The sequence below is a fragment of the Aplidium turbinatum genome, chromosome 8 (genome assembly GCF_918807975.1).
Source record: "Aplidium turbinatum chromosome 8, kaAplTurb1.1, whole genome shotgun sequence".
NCBI lineage: Eukaryota > Metazoa > Chordata > Ascidiacea > Aplousobranchia > Polyclinidae > Aplidium > Aplidium turbinatum.
In genome coordinates this window covers 12,177,793-12,202,630 of record NC_137479.1, presented here as the reverse complement: position 1 = coordinate 12,202,630, position 24,838 = coordinate 12,177,793, and the positions used below count along the sequence as shown (strand labels likewise).

The 24,838-nt window shown below is 39.3% G+C and overlaps 2 protein-coding genes across 2 annotated transcripts; both read left to right on the top strand.

Moving 5' to 3' along the window:
- Nucleotides 1–67: 67 nt before the first annotated feature.
- Nucleotides 68–2,558, top strand: LOC145775896 (centromere protein V-like). Its single transcript, XM_082587293.1, has 3 exons — nt 68–204; nt 611–795; nt 1,006–2,558. Exons 1-3 carry the CDS (start codon nt 107–109, stop codon nt 1,143–1,145), a joined length of 423 nt encoding a protein of 140 aa, XP_082443419.1. The 5' UTR covers nt 68–106; the 3' UTR covers nt 1,146–2,558.
- Nucleotides 2,559–2,683: 125 nt separating this feature from the next.
- Nucleotides 2,684–20,389, top strand: LOC145775844 (uncharacterized). The gene is made up of 15 exons (XM_082587226.1): nt 2,684–2,790; nt 2,975–3,104; nt 4,543–4,692; nt 4,958–5,091; nt 5,728–5,798; nt 5,909–6,038; nt 10,594–10,689; nt 10,803–11,388; nt 11,681–11,846; nt 12,237–12,346; nt 12,613–12,725; nt 13,515–13,600; nt 13,712–13,801; nt 14,249–14,342; nt 19,737–20,389. The coding sequence occupies exons 1-15, from the start codon at nt 2,746–2,748 to the stop codon at nt 19,803–19,805; spliced, it is 2,070 nt and encodes a 689-aa protein (XP_082443352.1). The 5' UTR covers nt 2,684–2,745; the 3' UTR covers nt 19,806–20,389.
- The last annotated feature ends 4,449 nt before the right edge of the window (nt 20,390–24,838 follow it).

Below are 24,838 nucleotides of genomic sequence, written 5' to 3'. Positions count from 1 at the left end.
GACAATGAGCACTTTTATAGCGTTGATAATATTTATTGTTGAAACAAATTATTATATTAGATTCATCCAAGTATATATTAGAACAAACTGAATTTTTGTTTGCATCATGTCTAACAATGAAGTATTACATCATGGTGGCTGCCATTGCTCTGCTGTTAGATTTGAAGTACTTGCTTCCAAGAACCTTTACGTCTATGACTGCAAGTATGGTTTGAAACTTTTCATGTTTAGTTTATACAACTGGTATAGGATATCATTATTAAACAGGGTTGCAAACTGGATAAATTTTCTAACAAAAGTTCTAGTATTCATTTTAATTTTTACAAGTTTAAGTTTCACAAAAATGTCTTGTGGACGTGAATAGAAGTCATGTAAGATATAACTAAAGTTTTTGGGTTTGCATTATTTGTTACTGCACTTCAAAAGTGACTTCATTAAAAGCATATGATATCTTTGACCACATATACCCCTTTTTATTTAGACCTACAATCAAGGGCGGCTTGCAGTTATTATTATTTCATTTATCATTGTATATATGTTTGTATTTCAGAAACAAATGTGGAGTGATGTTAACAACAATAGAATTTCTGTAATCAAAAAATGTTTTTAGTTGCAGCATTTGTGACATAAAGAGCAACGTACATTTTATTGTATCATCTGACAAGTTCCGTCTTGTAAAAGGGGCAGACAACTTAACAACTTACACATTTAATACTCATCAAGCAAAGCACTTATTTTGCAAAACTTGTGGTGTACAAAGTTTTTACAAACCAAGATCAAATCCGGATGGATATGGTATGTCATATTTAGTGTTTTTTTATGTTATAGAATTACTAGGCCTACAATATGGTGTTGCATAATATATCACCAATATTATTTTTTTAATGGCTTTTGCGTACATTGTGTACACTATAATATATTAAATGTGTATGCCAATTACCAATACATCAACTTTTTAACTAAGAAATGTCATTGGATATCATACTGCTTAAATGCTTTTCACAGGTGTTAATCCAAGGTGTCTTGACAAAGGTACTGTGGGAACTGTGGAAGTTTGCAAGATTGACGGACAAAATTGGGAAGAGGCAATGGAAAAAGAATTGTTGAAACCTGTTCCAATTCAATCTCGCTCAACTACTAGTTAGATTGTAAATCAACATGAATTTAACTTTTAATACTATTGTTAATGACTTGATATGTCTATTTGATGAAATATCAAATTCTAAATATAAATGCAACTTTTATCATAAAATGTACCGTACAACACTATTCCGTAATTGGAAGACTGAAGGTGCTCTAATTTCTAATGCGACAGTATGAGAGACTGTAGGACATAAATAACTCAGCTTTGAACATTGAATAGGCCTACAACATGTCACTGAGATGACATAAAGAAAAGATCATATGAGCTTATAAGCCCCTCTGCTCCCTAAATTCCGGTAATATTATGAGGCAGAAAAGCATCTTGTCAATTTTTGTTAGGCCTTCTTAACAGGAGAAAAATTAATCTGCATAAAGAGGAAAATGAATGTTAACCCTTAACGCTAACCCCTGTGTTGCGACGAAGGCTGTGCCTATTTTTTTGTACCAATTCTTTTGGTGACTAATTAAATGTGTTCTCAGTATTGTACATTTTCGGGACTGTGAATATGCGATTATGCGTGCACTAGTAAGTTAAAATTGTAGATATAAAATTTTATGACATCATTATGTTTTCAAGCAAATATGCTTTTCTAGCTTAGCAAATTATTTCTTACTGATTCTTATTGTGGCATGGTATTTAGAAGTGGTATTAGTCACTCATATTTTTTCTGTAAATGTAATGGTGTTTCAATCGTAGATTTAAACTATCCTGTATTGAATCATACAATTTGCTCATTATAATCTAAGCAATAGTTTAGTCCACTGCTCATATTTATTTTGTAAATGAAATATTTAATCCTTTTTGTGTTTAAAGACGAATTAGTGTTAGTGCATAGCCTGGGGTTTTTTTTCAGTCATTTATCGGCCATTGACCAATTTTTTAGCAAAATGTCTGAAAAAAGTATAGTCAATTTGGTCAACATGTCCGAAAAAAATATAGCCAATTTGGTCAATATGTCCAAAAAAACAATGTTTCTCAGCGAAACATAATGTTGTAGCTAGTCAGGAAGTGCAAATTTTAGTTTGTATTAGCTACTTGAAAGGAAATATTTTCATCAGAAAATATGACCAAAATAAATAAAAAATGACCGAATTTTTTCAAATCATTTTGGACAAATGATCGAAAAGTCTCAGTGAAAAAAAAAACCAGCTGTATAGTGTATACATAATGTCAATTTCTTTGTTGGGATGTTCAGGTAGATCTAAATGAAGACTGTTTAGCAATTCTAAGAAATATAAAATTTTAAGAATTTTGACAAACAGACTACAAACATAAAAAATAATATCCATTGCTTCCCAAATGAAGCTTCAAGAGAGGTTTTTATGGTGTAAAATTGTTTTAGTAGTAGTTCAACTGATGCTCCAAGCTTGTGTTTATACTTTCACTCATGTGCAATTGTGCATGGATGTCTCTTTCCTGTGTGTTTGCCAAATTTGACAATCCTTGGTGACTATGTACTTGTACACTTTAGCATTTAATTTGGCTACTTTTCTTTAGAAAACATACAGTAGTATTGGATGAGCTTTATGTAGTGTATTACCATCAAAAGTTATTTTGTTTGCTCTGAGCACAGTTGAAGTGTTTCTAATAACTTTTGGAAGATGGCTCCTATCAAACTTAAAGAAATCGGAAAAGTTTCTTCAGAGGTGTGTTGGTTTTTTGAGTAAATTTTATGTAAAAAAGTATCGTTTTTGATGTAATGTAACTTTTACTTATCACATTTTTTCAGATTTTTTAGTAGATTTAATGGACACTGGACAGGTTGATAATTATGTTGTGAAATCAAAATAATTACTTGTTATAGATTTTACTCATTCTTTGTTTTTTAAGGACAAAAACTTTCCGGCAAGTAACTTGTTGGTGGGGCAAAAGTGGATGAACAATGCAGAGGATAACAACACTGAGGCTTTCATAGAAGTTGTCTTAGATGTGCCAAGCCGAATACATTATGTTGACATAGGCAAGTACAATTAACAGTTTGCTTTTTATACTTGTCAACTGCAATAGATAATGTATTAATTAGGCGTTTGTGTCCTGCTAAGTCAAAAGAAAGCCTTTATTGCAGAGGCGTGCAACATACGGCCCGCGGGCCAGAGCACGGCCCGCGGTACCCATTTACGTGGCCCGCACATTCTTTATCAAGTAGCCCATTATTTTTAAATACTTTTCGCTGTTAGATCGGAGGATGTTGTTATTTGTAACGTCATCATTAGCATTATTGACTTTTAGCATTATTACATCATTAGCATTATTGTTGCGTCATTAGTAAGCGTTGTAGAAAACTTGTTCTTCTGGCAATAGTTCAGTAACATAAATCTTACTTTATGGGTGCAGTGTGGTGAATATATTAATATTTATTTTACAAAAAGCTTAGCATAGTAAAATTGTCTACAAGTAAGAAAAGGAAGGTTGATTATGAAAGGCGGAAGTTCAACAATGAGTGGTGTATAAATTACTTCGTTGTTCAACACAATCAAGATGTCGTTTGCCTGATTTGTCAAAACACTATAGCAGTAATGAAAGAGTACAATATCAAGCGTGCAAAACACTCTGATAATTATTATAGCATGATAGCATTGCATTATGAGAGCAGTTCTTTTTCAAAAATGAAGCTGTTCAAGACAAAATGCAGGAATCAGCTTACGGATGAGCACTTGTCAAGTCAACTTCGAGTTGCCACTTCCTCCGTCAAAGCTGACATTGGCAAGATCTCTGGACAGAGAAGATATCAGACATCTCATTAATCACTCACTCAATGTGTAACTTGATTGTGTGTACTTTTCTATTAAATAGTTTTTTTATATAAATTCATGTGTTATTCGATAGACTGGCCCTCAGCATCATTATAATTGTACGTTGTGGCCCATTGCGATAAACAGTTGCACGCCCCTGCTTTATTGTAATGACGTTTAGTAAACAGCATGATGATCTGGCAATGCTAAATTTCACGTATCCCACTAGTTTCATTTTAGTCATGTGATGCCTGAGACTCCATCCATCTGTTGTGGTAAATTAATTTCATGTACTTTCAACATTGCCAAAATGAAGCTCCTGCTGCACTAACATGTTTTTTCACCATTGGTGGGTATTACTTTGGAGAAGAATATGTGCGTGAGACACTCTACATGTGCGTTCAAAAAGTTATCAATTTTTTTCATTGTTTCAAAATTCGGACTCACAGCTGCATACTAAACCAATGCTTTGCCAGTTACAGTATTTTTGAATTTTTATGATACAACAGTGCTAAATACTTCAGAAAATGTGGTGATGTTTTAGTGAAAGTGCTGATGTGTTGACACATTGACACAATATCAACGCAAAGCAATTCTTCACATCAGTTAAAAAGTACAGTTTTTGCAGTTGTTGTTTTTTTTTAACACTCTGTGTTATAAATTTAGGATATTTCAACGTTGCTTCCCTGGAGGTGCAGGTATCCTCTTCATCTCGTGTTGATCCTCTCAACATCCTCGACAATGTTCTGTTACAAAATTCTGCCGATGCAAGAGCTGGAAGAAACAAAAGTGGATGCAGAATGTTTAACTTTCACGGTAAGACTTTCGTTAGTGATTAAGCCAATTATCATTTTATTCACATCACTGATGCTAAAAAATGTATGCATATAATTAATCTCAGCAAAAAAAATTGTATCACTGATGTTATTGAAGGTTCAGGAAAATAGGTGAATTGGCTAAATAGTAGATTTTGTACAAAGCGAATTTGTATTGCAAAAACTAGTTTTGAAATTAGTATTGCAAAAACCTTTACCATATAAAGATAATAGTTGTAAAAGTCACGTTTTCGCGACAAAAACAGAACATTTGAAGCAAGAAGTAGCAAAATCACCATGGGATCGAGTAAAGATTATCCTGCACCAGCCTCACGCTAGAAAGAAGCACATGGGCTTAGAATTTTTGCGACTAGGAACACCACGAAATGTCACGTTAAAGGTAAAGTAGATTTTTCGGATTAATTGTTAAAGTTTACTTGCTCCGGTTTCAAAGCTCCAATTTACCCTTTCAACCCTGACGGGAATTCTTATTCCCATTGGAAATCTCTATAGTGCTGACTTCCGTCGTGAAGTGTAGAAATCCTCAGTATATTATACATATAGCATAGTATCTCAGCCATGACTCTTTTTACTGTTTTTGTTTTTATTAGTCGAACGTTATGCATTGTAAAGTTGTAAAGTTCATTTATTATTAAAAAAAAAAAATTTTTTTTTAGAAAGGCTGGTTTCAAAACCTCTAGTTTAAAAGGTGTAATGTAATAGGTGTAGTTTCTTTTAAAGCATTTTAAGAAGTGCGTTCTTCCCTCTCCAGCGTGAAATTTTGGAAGGAGGGTGCAGGTTTCACAGAGGCGCGGATTCAAGCTATTTAAAATTTCGTCATTTTGAGTTTTTCAATTTCTTTGTGGTTGGCTCACAGTTTTTACTTGACTTGTGCACTTCATGTGTTTTTAGACTGAGTGCGTTGTTTTGATATTGCTTTTCATAAAACTGTAAAAAATATTTGCACGCTTCGCCCAGGTACACAATTTACTGTATTGGTTCGGTGCTTGGATTGTCCATTATTTTGTCTTTTCAGAAAACCCCATCTACATATTGTAAGCAACCTGCGAATTCATACCTACCTTCTATTGATGAGTTGAAGTCAAGGTATGAACGACTTAAAACATACAAATGTTTCTTACTTTTATCTACACGTGATTGCATTTGTTTTCTTTTCGTCTTACACCACCTTTAACAATTTAAAGTTAACTTTCCAGTCCTTCGTCAGCTAGTTCACAGTTTGAAGCGAAGCTTAGAAATATGTCTGCTCCTTCCGAAAGCTCTGGAAACAGCTTTCTCGGCCGAACAGCGAAAATGTTGATGTCATCCAAACGAGCATCGCAGCAGGTAAGCAACTGACTTCAAGTTGTGTACGTATCGTAAACCGTTAAGCTAATGCTATACATAAAATAGTTTTATGCATGTGATTAATACGATTGTGACGTGTAAGGTTATGTTATAATGTAAAGGCTTTACCGCTAAACCATGACAAAGCTTTTGCTGGCGAAAATCAACACAGCAGGAAGATAGAAGATATGTCCCAGCTTCTTCAGGGTTGATCTCTAAGTGGTCAAAACTGGTTTTGACCACTAAGCGGTTTAAACCTGGTTTTAACCGGTGAAAACTAGGTTTAAACTGGTCAAAACCCAGAAAAATATTTTTATGTGATGAATGGTCGGCTACCTGGGCTATGGGCTATTTAGGAAATATAAAAGCAGTTGTGAGTTGTGACCATTTTGATATGCAGGTCTCGAAATAGCTGGCTGCCTGAACTTTGGCCGCCAATACCGACCTTCAGGCAAAATTTGATGGCAAATGTTTTTCATAAAAAAAAAATTTGTTGGAATAAATTCTTGTACTTCAGTTGGCTGTGCAAATTGTTCATCGTTCTACCAAGCATTTTTTGGTTCATCAGAAACTTATTTTTAGAATTTGAATTTTCTCAATAATTAAAATACCCGTATTTTACGGACCATAAGGCGCAATTTAAATCGTTTTTTTCCTCATAAATTGATCGTGCGCCTTATAAGCCGATGCGCCTAATGTATGGATCAAGTGGTGCTTTATTGCCTACACTCAAAACCAGTACTGATCATCATCATAATCCATCGTCGGTTTGTTCCCCACTAGTGGGGGTGGCCGATTGTTTCCTCGCAGCAATTGTTTTAATCCCTTTTTTCCATTTCACTCTGTCCCTTGCATCTTCCTCCTTTAGTCCGACTTTTTTAAATTCATCCTTCACTTGTTGTTTCCACGTTCTTCTTGGACGACCGCGTTTTCTCTTCCCATCCATCTTTAGATCTAGTGCCTTTCTAAGAAAACTTCCTTTCTCCCTCCTTATCACATGTCCATACCATCTTACTCCATTTGCCCTTGCCAGTTGGTCTATGGTCTCTCTCATCTCTAGCATATCCAACAATTCTTCAGTCCTTTTTTCCCTTCTCGTTTTCACCCCACACATTGCTCTCACCATTGACCTTTCCGTTCTTCTCAGGATTGCCAGTTCAGATACCATTATTATATAAATAAACTACCGTCTTACACAATAAACTACGGTAAAAGGGTCATTCCAGCTCAATTCACCCAGTGCTCCACCACCATCACCGATTTACATCAAATTTGGTTTGTGGTTAGGTTTTGGGCAAAAACGCATGAATTTTAAATTTTATTAAAATCCGGCCAGTGGTTTTGGAGATATGGCCCTGTGAAATTTCGTATTTTGGGGGAAAATTGGGGTACCCGGCTTATTTCAAAATGCCATTTCTCAGCAACCACTGGGTGTATTTTAATGAAATTAGTGTCATTTTGCAGGAAATTGGTCAAGGATTTCATTTCTGTGGTTAATTTTCAAAAATAAGCATGTTTAGGGGTAATGACCTTTGCTTTGACCTTGATTTTGACCCTGTGGATCACGTGATACAAAAAACTTGTTCACATGAAGAATATTCCTTGATACCATCTCTATAACATATGAAAAAATGGGAGAGGTAATATTTTTAGTTTAGCCATAGTTTTCATTCAAAGAGGACGATATCTGTGAAATTTTCATAAAATCCGGTTAGCTTAAACCTTATATTGTAGAATAATTCTTGCTGCTCTTGCAACAACAGTGTACCAGCTTCATTTTTAATATGAGAAATTGATTTCGCCATACTGTTATAGCATGGTCAGTCTGATAAGGTATATCGTTATCCATAGGCGCCGAGTTTTCAAAATAGCTGGGCGGGCGAACACATACTGTCACGTCATTAAGGTTATTTTGTGCGTTTTACAAAAGGGCGATTTTGCTAGGTTGTTGGGCTAGCCTAGTTTTACATTTAAGTCTATGTCTCCTCTAACACGATTTGGAAACAAGTAATAAATATAATTGGTACGCAACAACGTCTGGTCCTGGTAATTCAGTTCCGCATATTTTTTGTGATTGGTATGTGCGGGTTGCGGGACGAAACTTGTGAGTTTAATATCAGTGACGTAACAAACGCAACTGTGATGATTGAGACGACAAATTTAGAGCATTTTGGCAGCAGACTTAATTGATAACGTCGTTTGGGAGAAAATTACTCCTTTGAAGAACAATGCTACAGTTTTTACACCGATTTAACATCTGGCGATGTTAAAACGATGTAAAAGCAGTGGAAATTGCGGTCAGACTTTTGCCGCAAATGAAATTCCTCACAGGTTTGCGCAATTTACTTGATTTATAGCACTGGGCTACGAGTGGCAGAGTGGAGACAAACGGCGCGGCTGGACACTTTTGCTCCTTTAACGGCGAATCAACGTTGTTTGACGTTGCATGAATGTAACAATGGCAATAATTGACAAAAACTAATCGCTTAATTAGTAGGTCTAGTAGGGCCCAACATACAAGGAATTCAACTTTTCAATGTCAAGCCTGACCGGATTTTGAAGCTTGCAAAGAAAAATTGAAAAAAAGATTCTCGTTGGCAAAGACAATAAAAGGAACACTAAAATTCCATAGATTTGTTCCGATTTCTGAAACAAAGTTATTCGCGTACAAACTCAGTGCTCAAAAAAATCTGCCTGAAATAGTGTCAGTGAGATGAAGACCTTGCACTTGAAGCATTGAATGAACCTATCAACATCGCAAAACAGACATATGTGTGCTGACTGCTGTATATATGATTATGAACCGTGGATAGGTTTGGTGAAAGACATTTCTGATGAGTTTGGAGACTATCATGTAAACTTTATGCATCCTCATGGTCCAGCCAGAATCTTCTACTGGCCTACCTCTGCTGATAAATGCTGGATCGATTTAATAACATTGTTTGTATCATTGAAACTCCTTCCATGATGGCAGCTGGCAGATGTCGTTACACTATTTCCAAAAACGATACAATTAAACTTCACAGGTTGTGTAAAAACTGGTCAGCTCAGTGATTGCTGTCTATGGAAAACTTTCAGAACCTAACGTTTTGTCTGTTGTGTCTTGACTAAACTGTGTCATTTAACTCATTTTTATGCAGTATTAATTGGGAGCGTTTATGTATTACATCATCAGAATTTGAGATATTTTACCTCCTCCCCCATTTGCCATTATTTCCCAATGTTATAAGCTTATTTTACAAAAAAACAAACACCCCTCATCATCATTTTGGACCCATTCTTTTTGATGATGCAATGTGCATATCGTTCCATTTGTACATACCATATAATATATACTATTTTTGAAGGTGATTTTAAGAAAATTTGTTGAAAAATCATGAGACATGCAAACTTTGAGTAAAAACTATGGCTAAAATAGAAATATTACCTCTCCCATTTTCTCATATGTTATAGAGACAGTGCCAAAGAATATTTTTCATGTAGACAAGTTTTTTGTATCACGTGATCCACAGGGTCAAAATCAAGGTCAAAGCAAAAGTCATTACCCCTAAACATGCTTATTTTTGAAAATTAACCACAGAAATGAAATCCTTGACCAATTTCCTGCAAAATGACACCAATTTCATTAAAATACACCCAGTGGTTGCTGAGAAATGGCATTTTGAAATAAGCCGGGTACCCCAATTTTCCCCCAAAATACGAAGTTTCACAGGCCCATATCTCCAAAACCACTGGCCGGATTTTGATAAAATTTGAAATTCATGCTTTTTTACCCAGAACTCACACACAAACCAAATTTGAGGAAAATTGGAGATGGTGGTGTTAAAAATGTCATTTTTTTGGGTGATTTGATGTGGAATGACCCAAAAGCAACTAGCAACTGTGATATTCACTAGGCCCATTTTTTTCTTTTGCTCATTGTACTATTGTGACTTGCTTGCATTTATTACGCATTTTTGTTTAATCAGCTTTATACGGTAACCCATACTCCTTAAAATACGTTGCGTTGTATAGCCCGGTGCACCTTATGTCTGAATAAAAAACTAATCAAAGCAATTTGTTGACGGTGCGCCTTATAATCGGATGCGCTTTATGGTCCGTAAAATACGGTAACCAACTGATTGAAATATCAAAAATAAGCAGAGAAATTGAATATTTTTTGTTCCAAATCTAGTATTTAGGTTATTGTTGATCAAAATATAGTTGAACATCATTACTAAACATGGAGGGTAATATTTTTAATTCAATTGAAAATAACTTGATTCATACACTAAAGGGGTTTAGACCAGTAATAGGCGGTCAAAACTGCTCGGTTTAAACCAGGTTTTAACCGGGCGGTTTACACCGCCCCGGTTTAAACCGATCAACCCTGAGCTTCTTTAAGCTATTAATTCTGCTAAATCAATTTTTTTGCAGAGAAACTGCACACAATGTATCACTTTCTACATAATGCATAACTTACACAGATTTGCATGATGCTGCAAAGCTTAGCTGTATAGTGCATATAGAATATATTTTACTTTCAACACTTAACAATAAATCGCTCCTTTTTCAGAATAACCAAGCCGAGAGCAAAACTCAGTCTTCCAAAACCTGCCAACCGTTTACGAGTTCTATTCTTCATGATGATGAAGTGCCAGTCCTTCAAAAAGTATGAGGTCTTTAGTCAGCGTTACTAGTGATACGTTATTTTAGGATTTAAACACTTTTTTACGAGCTTGCTTTTTGAGCATTTTCATTCAAACCGTTTTTTCACTTTTTCAGTCCACACGCAAGAGGAAGTCGCTTGTAAAAGGAGAGAGGCTTCACGTTGCTCCAGGTGTTTCGGAACCATCCTCTATAAAGGATGGAAATACTGCCACGGCTAAATCTTTATGTCTCGTCGACGTTGTCGTTCATTTACCGCCAGCAGCAGAGAATAACATTGAAAGTGCGAACAACCAAGCTAAAACGAAATCGAAAGCTGTAATGACTGGTGAGAAGGCGAAAAATCCAACCCAAACAGTTACTTACAGTTTGAATACGCCTATCGTTGAAATCAATGAAGAGATTACGCATGCTGATGATTTGAAAGGAAAACACGAATATAGACTAGAAGATGGTTCCGAAAACTCATTTTCTCTTGCGACCTCCACGAAAAGTCCGAGATCGCAAGTCTCTTCTTGTCCGACTCCAGTCGCTACTGGTATATCAGCAACATCACAGGAACAGGATGTTGTTGAGTTTGTAAAAGAAACAAAGGAAGTCGTATACACGGACAAACAAATTCGTCAACTTAAGAAAGCTATCAAGAACTTCTTCAATACTCTCGATGTGGATTCCATTGATTTTGACACAATGAAAGTGAAGGGTAAGAAAAAGCCTTAACTTGCTAACTTAAACTTTCACTTTTCAACTGAGATTTTCTATCTAACTTTCCAAATCTTGCAAATGAACCATTTTTAAAATTATGTTTTTTTAGGTATTTTTGTGGACGTTATATCATTTAGAAATGTTAATTGTCGAATACAAGAATTGTTTTATTGCCATGTAGCAGTTGTTTTTTTCTTGATTCGCGAACAAGAATGTTGAATTTTCATCAATAGCAACATTTCAGTAAACAAATTCTAGGATATTGCTCAACTTGAACGATTTTCGTCCAGACTTGAGAAAGCGATTCGAATCGAGCCACGACGTGAAGTTAAACAAAGATGGCCGATCCTACTTCCGCGAACTGACTGGGAAGTTTATGAGCCTCGTCTCAACAAGGCGACAACAGAACCTTCAATCACAACATTCTACAGCTGGAACAAAGCGAAAGCCAGAAATGTATGCGCCATTGCATTCATAATTCCTATTGTTTGAGAAGTTAATTCTTACATGGAAGAGTTATAATTCCAACCATCAGTCTTGTGTTTGGCACTGACGTTTTGCTAGCTACGGTTTTCAGTCGTTTTGCTTGGTGAAGGTTCTGTTGAAAAGATTCCATAGCGAAGTAAACAAAATTTGAACAGTAAAGATGAGATAGTATAAAAAATAAGTTAAAAACAAAAATAGTCCTATCTGAACCTTATAATTTCTGTACAGAAACGAGAATCGATGGTTATGGAATCGAATCTAAAGCTGACAAAATTTGAACAGTGAATATGAGATATTATAAACAAAAAAATGGGTTGTAGACGAAAATATTTTTATCTGAACCTTACAATTTTTGTGCAGGAAAGAGAATCCGTCTATTGCAAAAGTGTCGAAACAAAGTGCATCTGGGCAGGCTTCAAGTCTAAGTCATGCTATTGCTGAGAGTATGGTGGAATGCCCAATCTGTTTCGGCAAGTACTCAGTTTGTTTTCGAACATTTGCTTTCTTTCGACCTCCGCGTATTCATGAACAATGCTTGGTCTAGAAAAGAAATCTAACCTGTGTGGGAACTTTTACAGCGTTAGTGTGTTGGCTGTACTCAAATGCACTTCGGTTATGGTGATGTAATTTGTACATGCACCTCAGCATGGTTGCAGCACCATGATGTGGATGATTTATTAGGTCTGCAATATGCACTGGTAAAAACTCTCTTAAAACGATTAGAATTTTGTTTCAGAGTATTTTGAAAGCTCTGTCGTTGGGAACCATGCTGCACTCTGTGGTCAGGAAAATGATAACGATCTGCCTGCCTTCAATATCACGTCATCACATTTCTCATCCTCTAATGAGGTACATTCCACTACTTGTATTGACATCTATTGCAAGATGCCGTGTTTACACCAGACGTAAAAAATCTCTTACACCTGTTTTATTATGGTTTTTACCGGATAGAAAGACATAAAGGATTTTGTTGGTGTATTAGGCTGTTTCCTAGTAATTTTATGATGAAATATGTATAATTTGTACGTGATAACAATTAACTTAAACAAACAAGGCAGTGGTTAGAATTTCAGCTATCCAGCCAATTCCTGCAATCGGTTATTTCAACAAGTGGATTAATGGGAAAACTGATAAAACTATGCGTTGTTTGATTCCGTTTTTAATGGTTCGATTGGTTACTCGACCAAAATTTTAATAGTAAAGGATATATCTCTCGAAAATATCATTTTTAAAACTTTGCAAAGAGCCATGTCCCCTGTCGAAAGATGTCAGCAAGCATGACAGAGAATGACTGCAGCACAAAGCCAAAGTTAAATAGTTAAACGTCCTTGAAAAGTTGTGACTGCGATTATGATATGTTGTGAACTTTTAAATAGCCCCAATAGGCAATATAAGCGCCCGACTTTGTGCACGAAGAAGCCGCAAGATCAAGCTCTGCTGGTTCGGCTATCGGGGTGCGCATTTTAGCAACGAATTTTAAGAACTGCCCTCCATTCAGTTACACCTGGCAAATGGACTAATTCACAAACAACATGCAGAAACTTCACTCTGTCGACCTTGGTGACCGGGTCTGCGCCTTCCGAACAAACAAAGCCTGAACAACGGCCTTTCTACAACTAATTCTGGTCTTATTTACAGAGTATCGCGACTGGTATCGCAGTGGACACATCTCGCAACTCTTGCTTAACTTCCGCAGAACAACAGCACTGGATTAATTTTAGCAAGTATGAATGCACTGGCAGATTGTACAATGGCGTTGTTTGGCTTCAGCCACGTGCAATGTCACTGGATGAAACCTCACGCTATAGCATTAGGCTAACCTGACTTTTGTTCAGACAGCCCAAACCTTACCAAGAGAGACTAAATCGCGACGACTACGAAGGCTGTATGCTTGTCAAGTGTCCGACATGTGGTCAAAAATACAAGTACGTTTCTGCAACATAATTATTTACTTCACAAGCTTAAAGCAAGATCTTTCACTTTCATTTATTAATTCAATCTTTATCTTTGGACTGAGAAAGCTTCTTTGAAAGCTTAGTCCTGGCAGTTTCACATACTTGTAGAAGTTGTAGTTAGAGACTGTAAACTACTGACGCAAGCCCGGTGACTGAGATTGACAGAGTGAAGTTTCCGATTGTTGAAGTGTTGTTGCCGGGGAATTATTTCATCCACAAGGTACCGTTGAATAGACAGCAGCTTTGAAATGCTTTGCTCAAGCGCACACCCCTAGAATCAAACCAGCGCCGCTTGATCTTGCAATTTCTTCGTTCGTAAAGTCTGGCGCTTAACCAACTGAGCCATTAGTGCTATTCTGTGGTAATGATGAATCATGTGTAATTGTAGTTGCAACATTAAAGTGTTATTTGCTTCAGAGAGTCAGAAATCGAGATTCACGGTGATGACTGCGCGGAAAAGGTCAACAGTGGCTGCACCCGGATGGGCCTTTATCTTCTGGAACCAAAACAGGTGACAGGAATGAATGCTTTTCGTCGATGTTAAAATTAAGTGATTGTGCGGTTTGTGCTTCACACTACCAATCGGATTTATTACTCACATTAGTTCAGGTTGTTAAACCTCTTAATCAACTGATCAACAAATGCAACTGTTGTATTTCCAGACGTTTAATATAAAATAAACAATAATAATTGTAGCGATAGCCAACCAAGTGAGAAAACCATTTACCTCTTGTTACTTACTGATTCACTGTATAAAATCAACGCAATATATAGTAAGAAAGAAACGCAAAACAATCAACTGAGGAACGTGGTACAGAACGCTTAATTGATTACACGCGCAGTGCGGTGGTAATCAATTCCAACGTCTGTACCAGAAAACGCTGAACGGTGATTATGTAGTGACGCTGGTCACGAGTTACATATATTCAACGTAGATGACGACTATAACACCTCCCCGATAATTTTTATACACAAACATAAAAAATGAACAAGACACCGAATTAACAATAAAACTCAAAGTCCGAAACGAGCTGGAGGTCTGCGGCGACGGCTCGACCTTCGTGGGTTGTGTGGCCCGAATTCCGGTACAGTCGGTGTGTCGTCCGAATTCGTTCGGGCTGAGGTGGAGACAGCGGAAGAGTCGATTGTTGGTGCAGGAGTATCTCCCGGCTCCTGGTCCTCCGATGATGCATAGCGAGGTTGCAGTTGGTCCATATGGCGCCTCCACGTCGGACCATGTGGCAGCAGACGTACCAGGAAGATTCGGCTACCCTGTCGCTTGATCACCTCGGCTGGAACCCAACGAGGATCCTGGCTCCGTCGTGGAGTGAATGATAGCGCGTAACAGGGATCTCCCGGTTTGAAATGTCGTTTGGTACCTTCGGAGGCGTCGGTGTTGTGAGGGTTTTGTCGGGGTACCACTTGAGACGGTGTAGGGAGAAGCGTGTCGATCTTGGTTCGAATCTGACGATTGTTGAGTAATTGGCTTGGAGAGTAGCCCCTCGGAGTGGGCGTGCGTCGATATTGCTGTAGGAATTCCAAGACGGCTTGTTTCGGGGGCAGGGAAGATTTGCGAAGTGCTTGCTTGAACGTACGTACGAGGCGCTCCGCCGCTCCATTGGTTTCCGGATGGTAAGGTGCACCCGTGATGTGTACCATACCCCTCTCCTTACAGAAAGTTTGAAATTCTGTGGATTTAAAAGTAGTAGCATTATCGGTAACTATAGTATGGGGATAGCCGAAATGAGCAAAATCTTCTTCTAGCAGGTTGATAGTAGCTGTTGAAGATAAAGAAGTAGTAGCATGAATACATGGGTATTTAGAAAAAGCATCAATGCTGAGTAACCAATGGTAACCCATGAATTCTACCGCATGATCTATGTGTAAGCGACTCCACGGTGCTTCTGGAACCGTCCATGATTGGACCTGGGTTTTAGATTGCGGTTGATATTCGCCACAGGTACTGCACTTGTGACAAAGTTCCGCTATGTCTCGATCGATGTTTGGCCAGTAGACGGACGTTCTTGCCAACTGCTTCATTCTCTCAATGCCGAAATGTCCTTCATGAAGCAACTGAAGGACGGAAGGACGAAGTTTGGAAGGGATGACCACTCTGGAACCGTAAAGTAGACATCCGTAACAAGTAGAAAGAGAGTCTGCGTACTTACGGAACGGTTCGACCGGGTCTTGTGGAGAAGACTTGGCCGGCCATCCTTCATGAATGAAACGCATTACCGTGGAAATGATAGGATCTTTAGAAGATTCTTTACGCAGTGAGGCGGCATTTGGGGTCTGGACCTGCAAATCCAAAGCATCGATAGCGCAGACGATATCAATGTCATCCGCACTTTCCTCTTCATCGAAGACTTTATCCCCTCCTGCTGGTAAGCGACTCAAAGCATCAGCGTTTTGATGATCCTTCGTCTTCCTGTACTCAATAGTGTATGTAAATTGCGACAAAAAGAGTGCCCAACGAGCCAAACGATTTGCTGCCAAAGAAGGTGTCGATTTAGTCGGGCCAAAAAGACTAAGCAATGGTTTATGATCTGTGACCAAAATGAATGATCTACCAAAAAGATATTGATAGAATTTCTTTAGCGCAAAAATTATCGACAAAGCCTCTTTCTGAATTTGACTATAGTTTCTCTGCGAAGCTGTTAATATCTTTGAAACGTTTGCTATAGGCCGTTCTGTGCCATCTGGGTAACGGTGAAACAAAGTAGCACCAATGCCCACACTAGAAGCATCACATGCGATACCTACCGGAAGTGACGCATTGAAATGTGTAAGAACCTCATCAGTAGATAGATGATGCTTCAGCTGAGCAAAAGAGTTTTCCTCTTGTTTTCCCCATCTCCAAGGAATGTCCTTTTTCGTGAGATGGTATAGTGGTTCTGCTACAGTAGAAGCGTTCAACGGTAGAAACTTCGAGTAAAATTGTAAGGAACCTAAAAACGAACGAAGAGAAGATACGTCAGTGGGGGCAGACATCTCCAGTACGGCGTTTACCTTGGGACCTTTGGAGATGCCCTGCCTGGACAAAATGTGTCCGAGATACTCTACCTGAGGTTGTGCAAACTTACACTTGTCTTTCCTACACCTCAGGCCTTTTGAGTGAAGTCGATCGAGGAGCCGTCTAAGATTCTGGAGATGCTCCTCAGCAGTAGTGCCACTGACAAGAATGTCGTCTAGGTAGACTGCAACCCCTGGAAGGTCGGCTGTAAGGTCGTCCATGATCTTCTGAAAATAACCTGGAGCAGAAGATATGCCAAAAGGTAAAACATTTTGTAAAAGTACGCCACGGTGAGTGCTTAATGCGAGTCGTTTTCGACTGTCAGGACCAAGTCGAATCTGATTGTAGGCATCAGCCAAGTCTATCTTGCTGAAACCATACCCACCACCCAACTTTTGCATTAAGTCTTCTGGTAAGGGTAACGGGTGACGATGGGTCTCCAGGGAAGGGTTCACCGTGACTGAATAATCGCCACAAATGCGTAACTTGGCCTTCGCTTCTGAAGAATTTGAACGCTTACGAACTGGAACAACCGGTGTGCCCCAATCGCAAAACTGAACTGGTGTCCATACACCACGTGCAATGCCCGAATCATAGGCTTGTGCTAAGTCCTCCTTTAGCGCGAAAGGTACAGGCCTAGGTTTTAAAAAAACAGGTTTAGCATCAGACTTAAAATCTATGTCTAGTTCATAATCTCGTAAGCACCCGAGTTCAGGCTTAAAAACATCTTTGAACTCGTCACATAAGAGGGAGCATGCCTTCTCCAGACTCTTATCAGGCTTGTCGCATGACTGGATGCTCTGTAAAGTAGAACAGTTAGACAGAAGGAATTTATCGATAGAAATTCCTAAAGACGAAATTGCATCACGACCTAGCAAGTTTAGTCCTTTGACTGTCGTGACTACAAAAGAAATATTATCTGACCTTCCCGTGGAAGGACAAGTTACCTGGGCCATGAAAGAACCCGTGATTGGTACTAGATGCTTGGTAGCAGATTGGAACTGCGACACTGGTGCTTGCAATTGAGGTGCGCCTACCCGAGTCCAGACGTCGCTGGAAAGGAAATTTCCATTTGTAGCAGTGTCCAGTTCTAAGTGTGTGGTTACCGAATTAATGGAGATCGGTACTTCCAACTTTGAATTTCGAGGTTTTCTGCAAGAACTAGAAAGCATGTTAATTTCCTCGATACAATTTATCTTAGAAGGTTTGAACTGTCTAGCTTTCTTTCGACAAACACTCTGTAAGTGTCCCGTAATATTGCAGAAATGGCAAGTGGCTTTCTTAAACCTACAGTCATTGGCGTTATGGTTGGAATTACCACAACGATAGCATTCTTTATTTTTAGAAGTAAAGAAAGTACCTGTAAGTTGCCTAGTTTTTGGAGGTTTGCTGATGGTCCTTACTTTCGCAACTGGTGCTGGTGGAGTGCCGTAAACAGTTTCTTTGGCCACCTTGGCTGCCTCTTCGGTTTCTGATGCAACCTCCACCGCACGTTTGAAAGTAAGTTCATCAGCTCTGATTTTGAATAACGCCTTAAGCACAGCCTCGTTACCTATTGAACAAATAAAACGAGTACGTAAAGCTTCGTCCAATGGATTTGAAATGGACGAGAAGTCACAGGTGGCAGCTGCCTGGCGTATGCGGATGGCTAGTTCTTGAGCTGTTTCCCCGGGTTTGCGCTTCATTTCGCTCCAGAAACGGAATCGCTCCCTCACGATGAAGCGTTTTGGGTCGAATTGTTGAGCCATGTAATTTGTAATTTCCGTCATGGTGAGATCGTTGACTTCTTTTGGGTTTGTTTCCTGCGCAGCCAAATTTGTTAACATTTTGTAGATTGTAGGTGATTGATTGGTGAGAAAAACCTGCGGCATTTTGTCTTGTGCGACTGAATGTGCTGCTACAAAGGTGTTAAACCTCTTCCAATAGTCTGCCCACAGTTCAGTGGTGGCATCGAACGCTACGAACTTAGGTAAAGATACCTGTTGTTGTATTGTTGTTGGCTGTGATCTCGCAGTTTGGGCTCGTATTTCTCGTAGTTGTTCTTGGTGGCGCCTTTCTTGTTCTTCTTGACGTTCCTGGTGACGTTCTTCTTGTCTGGCAATTTGCTCCTTCGTCTGACGTTCTTGGTTGACAATTTGTTGTTGCAGGACTTCGATCAGTTTCTCCATGTTTCTAAAATCCTGTAGAAATTCTGTAAAGATCCTGCCGGCGACGCCAGTTAAATGTCTGTTGTATTTCCAGACGTTTAATATAAAATAAACAATAATAATTGTAGCGATAGCCAACCAAGTGAGAAAACCATTTACCTCTTGTTACTTACTGATTCACTGTATAAAATCAACGCCATATATAGTAAGAAAGAAACGCAAAACAATCAACTGAGGAACGTGGTACAGAACGCTTAATTGATTACACGCGCAGTGCGGTGGTAATCAATTCCAACGTCTGTACCAGAAAACGCTGAACGGTGATTATGTAGTGACGCTGGTCACGAGTTACATATATTCAACGTAGATGACGACTATAACAGCAACATAGTGAGTCGTGTTTGGTATAACCACATTGAATCGCTTCTTTCAGTAAGAGACTTCAAATACCAGCAGTTTTCTGTTTCTCCCATACCCCACATGAGGTTTGCCATTAACGTTTATAATGTAGTTTGAGGAAACTGACAAACCCCTCCCCAGAAGGCCATGAGATAGTTGTCCCCCCCCCCCCCCCAGCACTTAGGCTGATATTTATCCATTTTAAAACATAACTACTTCTAAAAAGTAATGTTTTTTTCTTACATTTTTACTTGTACGATAATACTGTGCAACTATGGTGGTTATACCTTCATGAAGGCGTATGTACACGGAGGACAGCGATGATATCAATTGTCGTTTTTCTCAGAACCACAGAAAGGAAACAAGTTCTTCGGGAGACGTTCCAGTGACACATTCTCCTTACCTTTTTGATTGAGGTTTAACACTGGAACTCTCCATTTGCTGTCTCAGACCAGGGATGCTACATCAGTGTTATGTTTTTCAATAAACGATCATGTGATTTCTTTCGTAGAACACTTGCTGGTTTGTGGCCTCATAAAAAAGAACGACGCCATCGAAAAGTTGAACATTTATGTATGCCTTGTATCGGTAAACTATGTTTTTCAACAATACAGAAGGCTACTATAATACTGTAGTAGCTGCTGTAGCCCACAGTAAAACTAACATGTTGTATACACCAAATGGAGATATTTTTATTCTACGGAGTTGCTATGCGTTCAATGTTTTTATCGCTTTTTGTAATCTCTTTTTTACCACATTTCTTGTATTTCACTTCTCCACACACGCGTGCCCATGCATTATGTTGGTGCACTTTGCCGTGCACTGCGTTGGTTACGTCACGTAGTCGCTTTTAGCTTTTGTCGCATTAAGACTTCTGTCGTTCATGCGTCTGTCCATTAAAGATTTTGATTTAGCGAAAGAGAAGACGGGGAATCCCACCTTGTCCACCTTCAAGCATGCCATGTATTGACACAACCGCCTGATCTCGACGTCCGTCAAACTGCCATCCTTTCTTGCGATACATGAGCTATTTTTGAGACAGAATTGAATTTGATTTTGGAGTTAATTGCAAAGTGTTAGTTTTGCGCTAAAATGACGGTGCGACAGACCAAGACAAGGGACTTTCTTAGAGATAGGCCTAGCCTACAACGCGTTGTAACCAGAACGATTGAGAACGTATTTTGGGTCCGGTAACATCGAAAACATTTCGTCGTGTTTTTCAAACTCTTGGATACAACAGTTCTGATTTGATTTTTTTAAACTTTGAAGACCGGACATCGGCAGCAGTGGCCGAGTGGTTAGCGCGTTGGGCTCACAGTCGAGAGCCTGCATGTTCGACTCCAGCCACCCGTACTTGCTGTTGTTTCTCTGGGCAAGAAACTTTACGATAATTGCCTCTACCCAGTGATCGATTTCGAGTAAGGGGTAGTACCAAATTTAAGTTATAAGTAGAGTAGACAACCGGAAACCGACATTGCCGTCGGCTGCAGCGTGGGTCAGGTGTACGTCGGAAGGCGTACACCGATGCATAGCGCTCAAGTCCGCTTTCCCGCAATGCAGGATAAAGATATGGAAAAAAGCAATGATTGGTAAAAGGTTTTGTTGACAGCTTCATTTGTTGATTAAATTGAAACTTTGGACTGTGAAGTACCTACTGAGACGGTTTGTGTATCGTATTCGTAATTACATCCTACAAGTATTGGTCACAGCGGTAAACCATAATATCTTCGTGGGAAAATTGTAACATAAGATTCCCAAATCCGTTCGTCTGCATGTAGGTGACCGAAAAATAAACACTCTTTCGAAACGTCTTTTCAAAAGTGTATTCCTGTAAAATTAGCCCGCGGCTATCGAAATCGAGATGCAACGCCTTGCACCTCTAAAAACTGTCACTACGATACAGATTACTTGGATAAAAGACGGAGAATTTGTCCAGCTAGCAAACACCAAATAAACCAGTTAAATGTGCGACCGACTTCCAACAAACAACTTCGAGAATGAATCAGAAAAATTTGTGATAACTCAAAGGCACGAGAGCAGTGTGACGCAATTTCATGTCCAAACAGGTTTCAACTGAAACAGGTCTTACGAACGATGGCGCAACTTTGGCTCATGTTTTAGGAATTTCCATGACGTAATATTCAGTAGACCCGAACGGTTTCTACATGACGTTTGACCAGGCGAACAACCGTCTGGAACATAGCGGCCCCTAGTTATGACAGTCTGACATGGCATAACTAAAAAAGAATTGACGACAATTGTGAGCCAATGAATAAAAACACATGATACACAAATTGTTTGAATCACTCACATTTAAGTTAATACGCAAATACAAAGGGCATGCAAAGAATGAACAGCAATAAGAATAAACACGACGATACATGAAATTGGTACCATAGGTATTAGGTACACGCAAAAAAATGACGCTATATAACTTACAATGGTTGCGATAATAACCGACTGTTCTGGGCTCAGACAAGTGTCGGCCACCGCAGACAAAACCAGGCTCAAACCCTAACACTTAGGTGTTCTTTACGGGGGCGAGGCACAAAATATCCCTCAACACACAGTCTACTTTCACTTTCCCCGTACCGTACTCTCATCATAGTTACAGACGGCAACTTTAGCTCTACGAACCACAGGCTTCCCTTTCCTAATTTGTGGAACTACCTCATGCACCCTCCCAAGTTGATACTTCCCACGTTTACCAATGTCCTGGAGAGAACCTACCACTACAAGTTGACCAGGCTCCAAATTCTCGGCCATTTTTAGCCATTTTTTCCGGCCCTGAAGACCTGGCAAGTAAAAATTGATCCATTTACTCCAAAACTGCTGAGAAAGTGACAAATTGAACCGATAATCCCTTCTTAATTGGTCACGATCATGTGGTTACCCAACAGCACAGTATGGGTCTAAGTATGGGGTCAAAGTGAGGCAGGGGTGATGACAGTAAAATCCCTAGGGTCGTCACTCAAAGGTACCAAAGGGCGTTCGTTCACGATCCGAACGGCACTACTGGTGTACGTAAGCAGTTCAATAAAACTGGGCTTACGAATTGAAGAGTCCAAAATGTGAAAAAATGCGATTTTAAATTGTTTAACCATTGCCTCCCAGGCGCCACCTTGCGCCGAAGCATACGGAGGTATAAATTCCCAGTTTATCTCTCTCTGTCTCAGGGCGTTGTGAAATTCAGCTGATCCTATCAACTCGGGTAACTTTATTTGAAAGAAGCATTTAGTCACATCAGCCATGAGACCAAATCTACCAAGCCGAAGTCTAGCCAAGACATCTACCAGAGGGTTTAACAAGTCAGGACCCGAAAACATTACATCATTAACACAAGTTCCTCGAAATTCAGACTTGCCATCGTAAACAATGCGCTTTTTTAATTGTGACGTAACAAAGTATGGTAAATACCATTCAAATCCCTTGACATTCCCTGCTTCACCAGTACGCTCAATATAGCCATTTGATTTAAGATCTTTCATGGTGTCAGTAAGGAAATCACGAAGTTCCCAGCCAGCAAGCCCATATGGGCCCCATATACTATTTTAATGGGCTTGTGGGCATGTGGGTTTTATGTGGGTTTTTTTGTTTTTGCCATATGCGCCCAATATGGGCTTTCTTGCAGAATGTGTTGCTAAATGACAAGGTGGAATATAAAACTTCCAGTCTTCAAATGCGTGATCATATAAATGCATTTTAAGAAATTTAGCCACATAAAATTATTGATCATGGGCTAAGCATGAAATATTGATGGGCTTCCCACTTTGTTTATGGGCAGACCATGGGCTGCCCACTTTGTTTATGGGCAGACCATGGGCTGCCCACATTTTTTATGGGCAGAACATGGGCAGCCCACATTTTTTATGGGCAGATCATGGGCTACCCACATTTTTCATGGGCAGGCCATGGGCTGCCCACATTTTTTATGGGCAGACCATGGGCTGCCCACATTTTTTATGGGCAGACCATGGGCTACCCACATTTTTCATGGGCAGGCAATGGGCTGCCCACATTTTTTATGCGCAGACCATGGACTGCCCACATTTTTTATGGGCAGACCATGGGCTACCCACACAGTGATTCAAAGGTTTGTGGGCAACCCATACTAATATGATATACACCTCGATCAGCATTTGTCTTGACTTTGAGATTTTTTAGTTGTCTCAAACGACTTTTGTTGATCTTTTAAACAAACACAAAATGAAATTGAACAAGCAAAATTACTGGAGGCACCTTGCTATGCATTGCGCAAAGCTCACTGCTTGCAGTTGGAGCACTTTGGCAAGGTTAGCAGTAGTACTATTTTTTGTGCTTACGTACCACAAATAGGAAAATGTCAAATGGAGTTATATACCTACTCGTGCGTTGTTGATCAAAATATTCATCTTTGTGTGCGCTGTCTGCAGTTGACGCTCTTGGCTTACGCCGATTGAGCACTTTACTGGGGGCACCTTGCTATGCATTGCGCAAAGTTCACTTCTTGCAGCACTTTGGCATCTGTCTGCAGTTATATACATATGGGCAGCCTGTATTAGATTTATGGGTTACACATGGGCAGCCCATATTAGATTTGTGGGTTGAGTGTGAGCAACCCACATGAAACCCAATAATGAATATGGGCAGCCTATATGGGGGCAATGTGATGCCCGCGGACACAATGTGTATGGGCCCCATATGGGCATCTCACATGGGGCCCGTACATCAGCCCATATGGGTCCCCATGTGGGGCCCATATAGGCTTGCTGGCTGGGTTCAGGTTGTTTTAAAGCCTTTTTCCTTAAAACAGCAACTCTATCTGACGCCAACACAAAATTGTTAGGTAGATCAATATCTTCCATCAACGGAACAGGTATCTCAAATCGACCATCTTTCAACTCAATATTCGGTTCAACAAGTTCTCTAGCCAAATTATCATTGCGAGACAATTCACAGGTTTCATTTTGCAACGTCAAATCCTGAATGACTTTATTCAGGTCTGCTATTTCCATATCACGAGACTCAATTTTACGCTGAAAGCCAGAGATGACATCCGACTCTGAAGACGTCTGCACTCTGCACACTTTAGCAACGCTTTCATCTAAGGGTGACTTACCACCACAAGCCAACCAGCCGAGAGGAGTGAGCAAAGCATGTGGTTCACTACGATTTTCACCAACACGCTCTTTTTTTGCACACATCAAATAAGCGTTGTCGTTGCCAATCAGTACATCTACAGTACTACAATCATTCAAATGAAACATATTCACGTCATGAAAATGACGGAAACCATTTAAATCTTGTTTATGCGGTAAAGTTTTAACATCATCAGCCCAAGCTGGGTGGTCACAGCGGTAAACCATAATCTCTTCTTGGGAAAATTTTAACATAAAGTTCCCGAATCCGTTCGTCTGTATATAATGACCGAAGAAACACACACTTGAACTTCTTTTCAAACAGTGTATT

Excerpts from the sequence above, each read along its gene's own strand:
- LOC145775896 (XM_082587293.1), top strand. The coding sequence starts at position 107 with ATGTCTAACAATGAAGTATTACATCATGGTGGCTGCCATTGCTCTGCT. Across the intron at positions 205-610 it reads CTTTACGTCTATGACTGCAA|TTGCAGCATTTGTGACATAA; the intron begins GTATGGTTTGAA and ends AAATGTTTTTAG. Across the intron at positions 796-1,005 it reads ATCAAATCCGGATGGATATG|GTGTTAATCCAAGGTGTCTT; the intron begins GTATGTCATATT and ends TGCTTTTCACAG.
- LOC145775844 (XM_082587226.1), top strand. The coding sequence starts at position 2,746 with ATGGCTCCTATCAAACTTAAAGAAATCGGAAAAGTTTCTTCAGAG. Across the intron at positions 11,389-11,680 it reads TGACACAATGAAAGTGAAGG|ACTTGAGAAAGCGATTCGAA; the intron begins GTAAGAAAAAGC and ends ATTTTCGTCCAG. Across the intron at positions 11,847-12,236 it reads ACAAAGCGAAAGCCAGAAAT|GAAAGAGAATCCGTCTATTG; the intron begins GTATGCGCCATT and ends ATTTTTGTGCAG.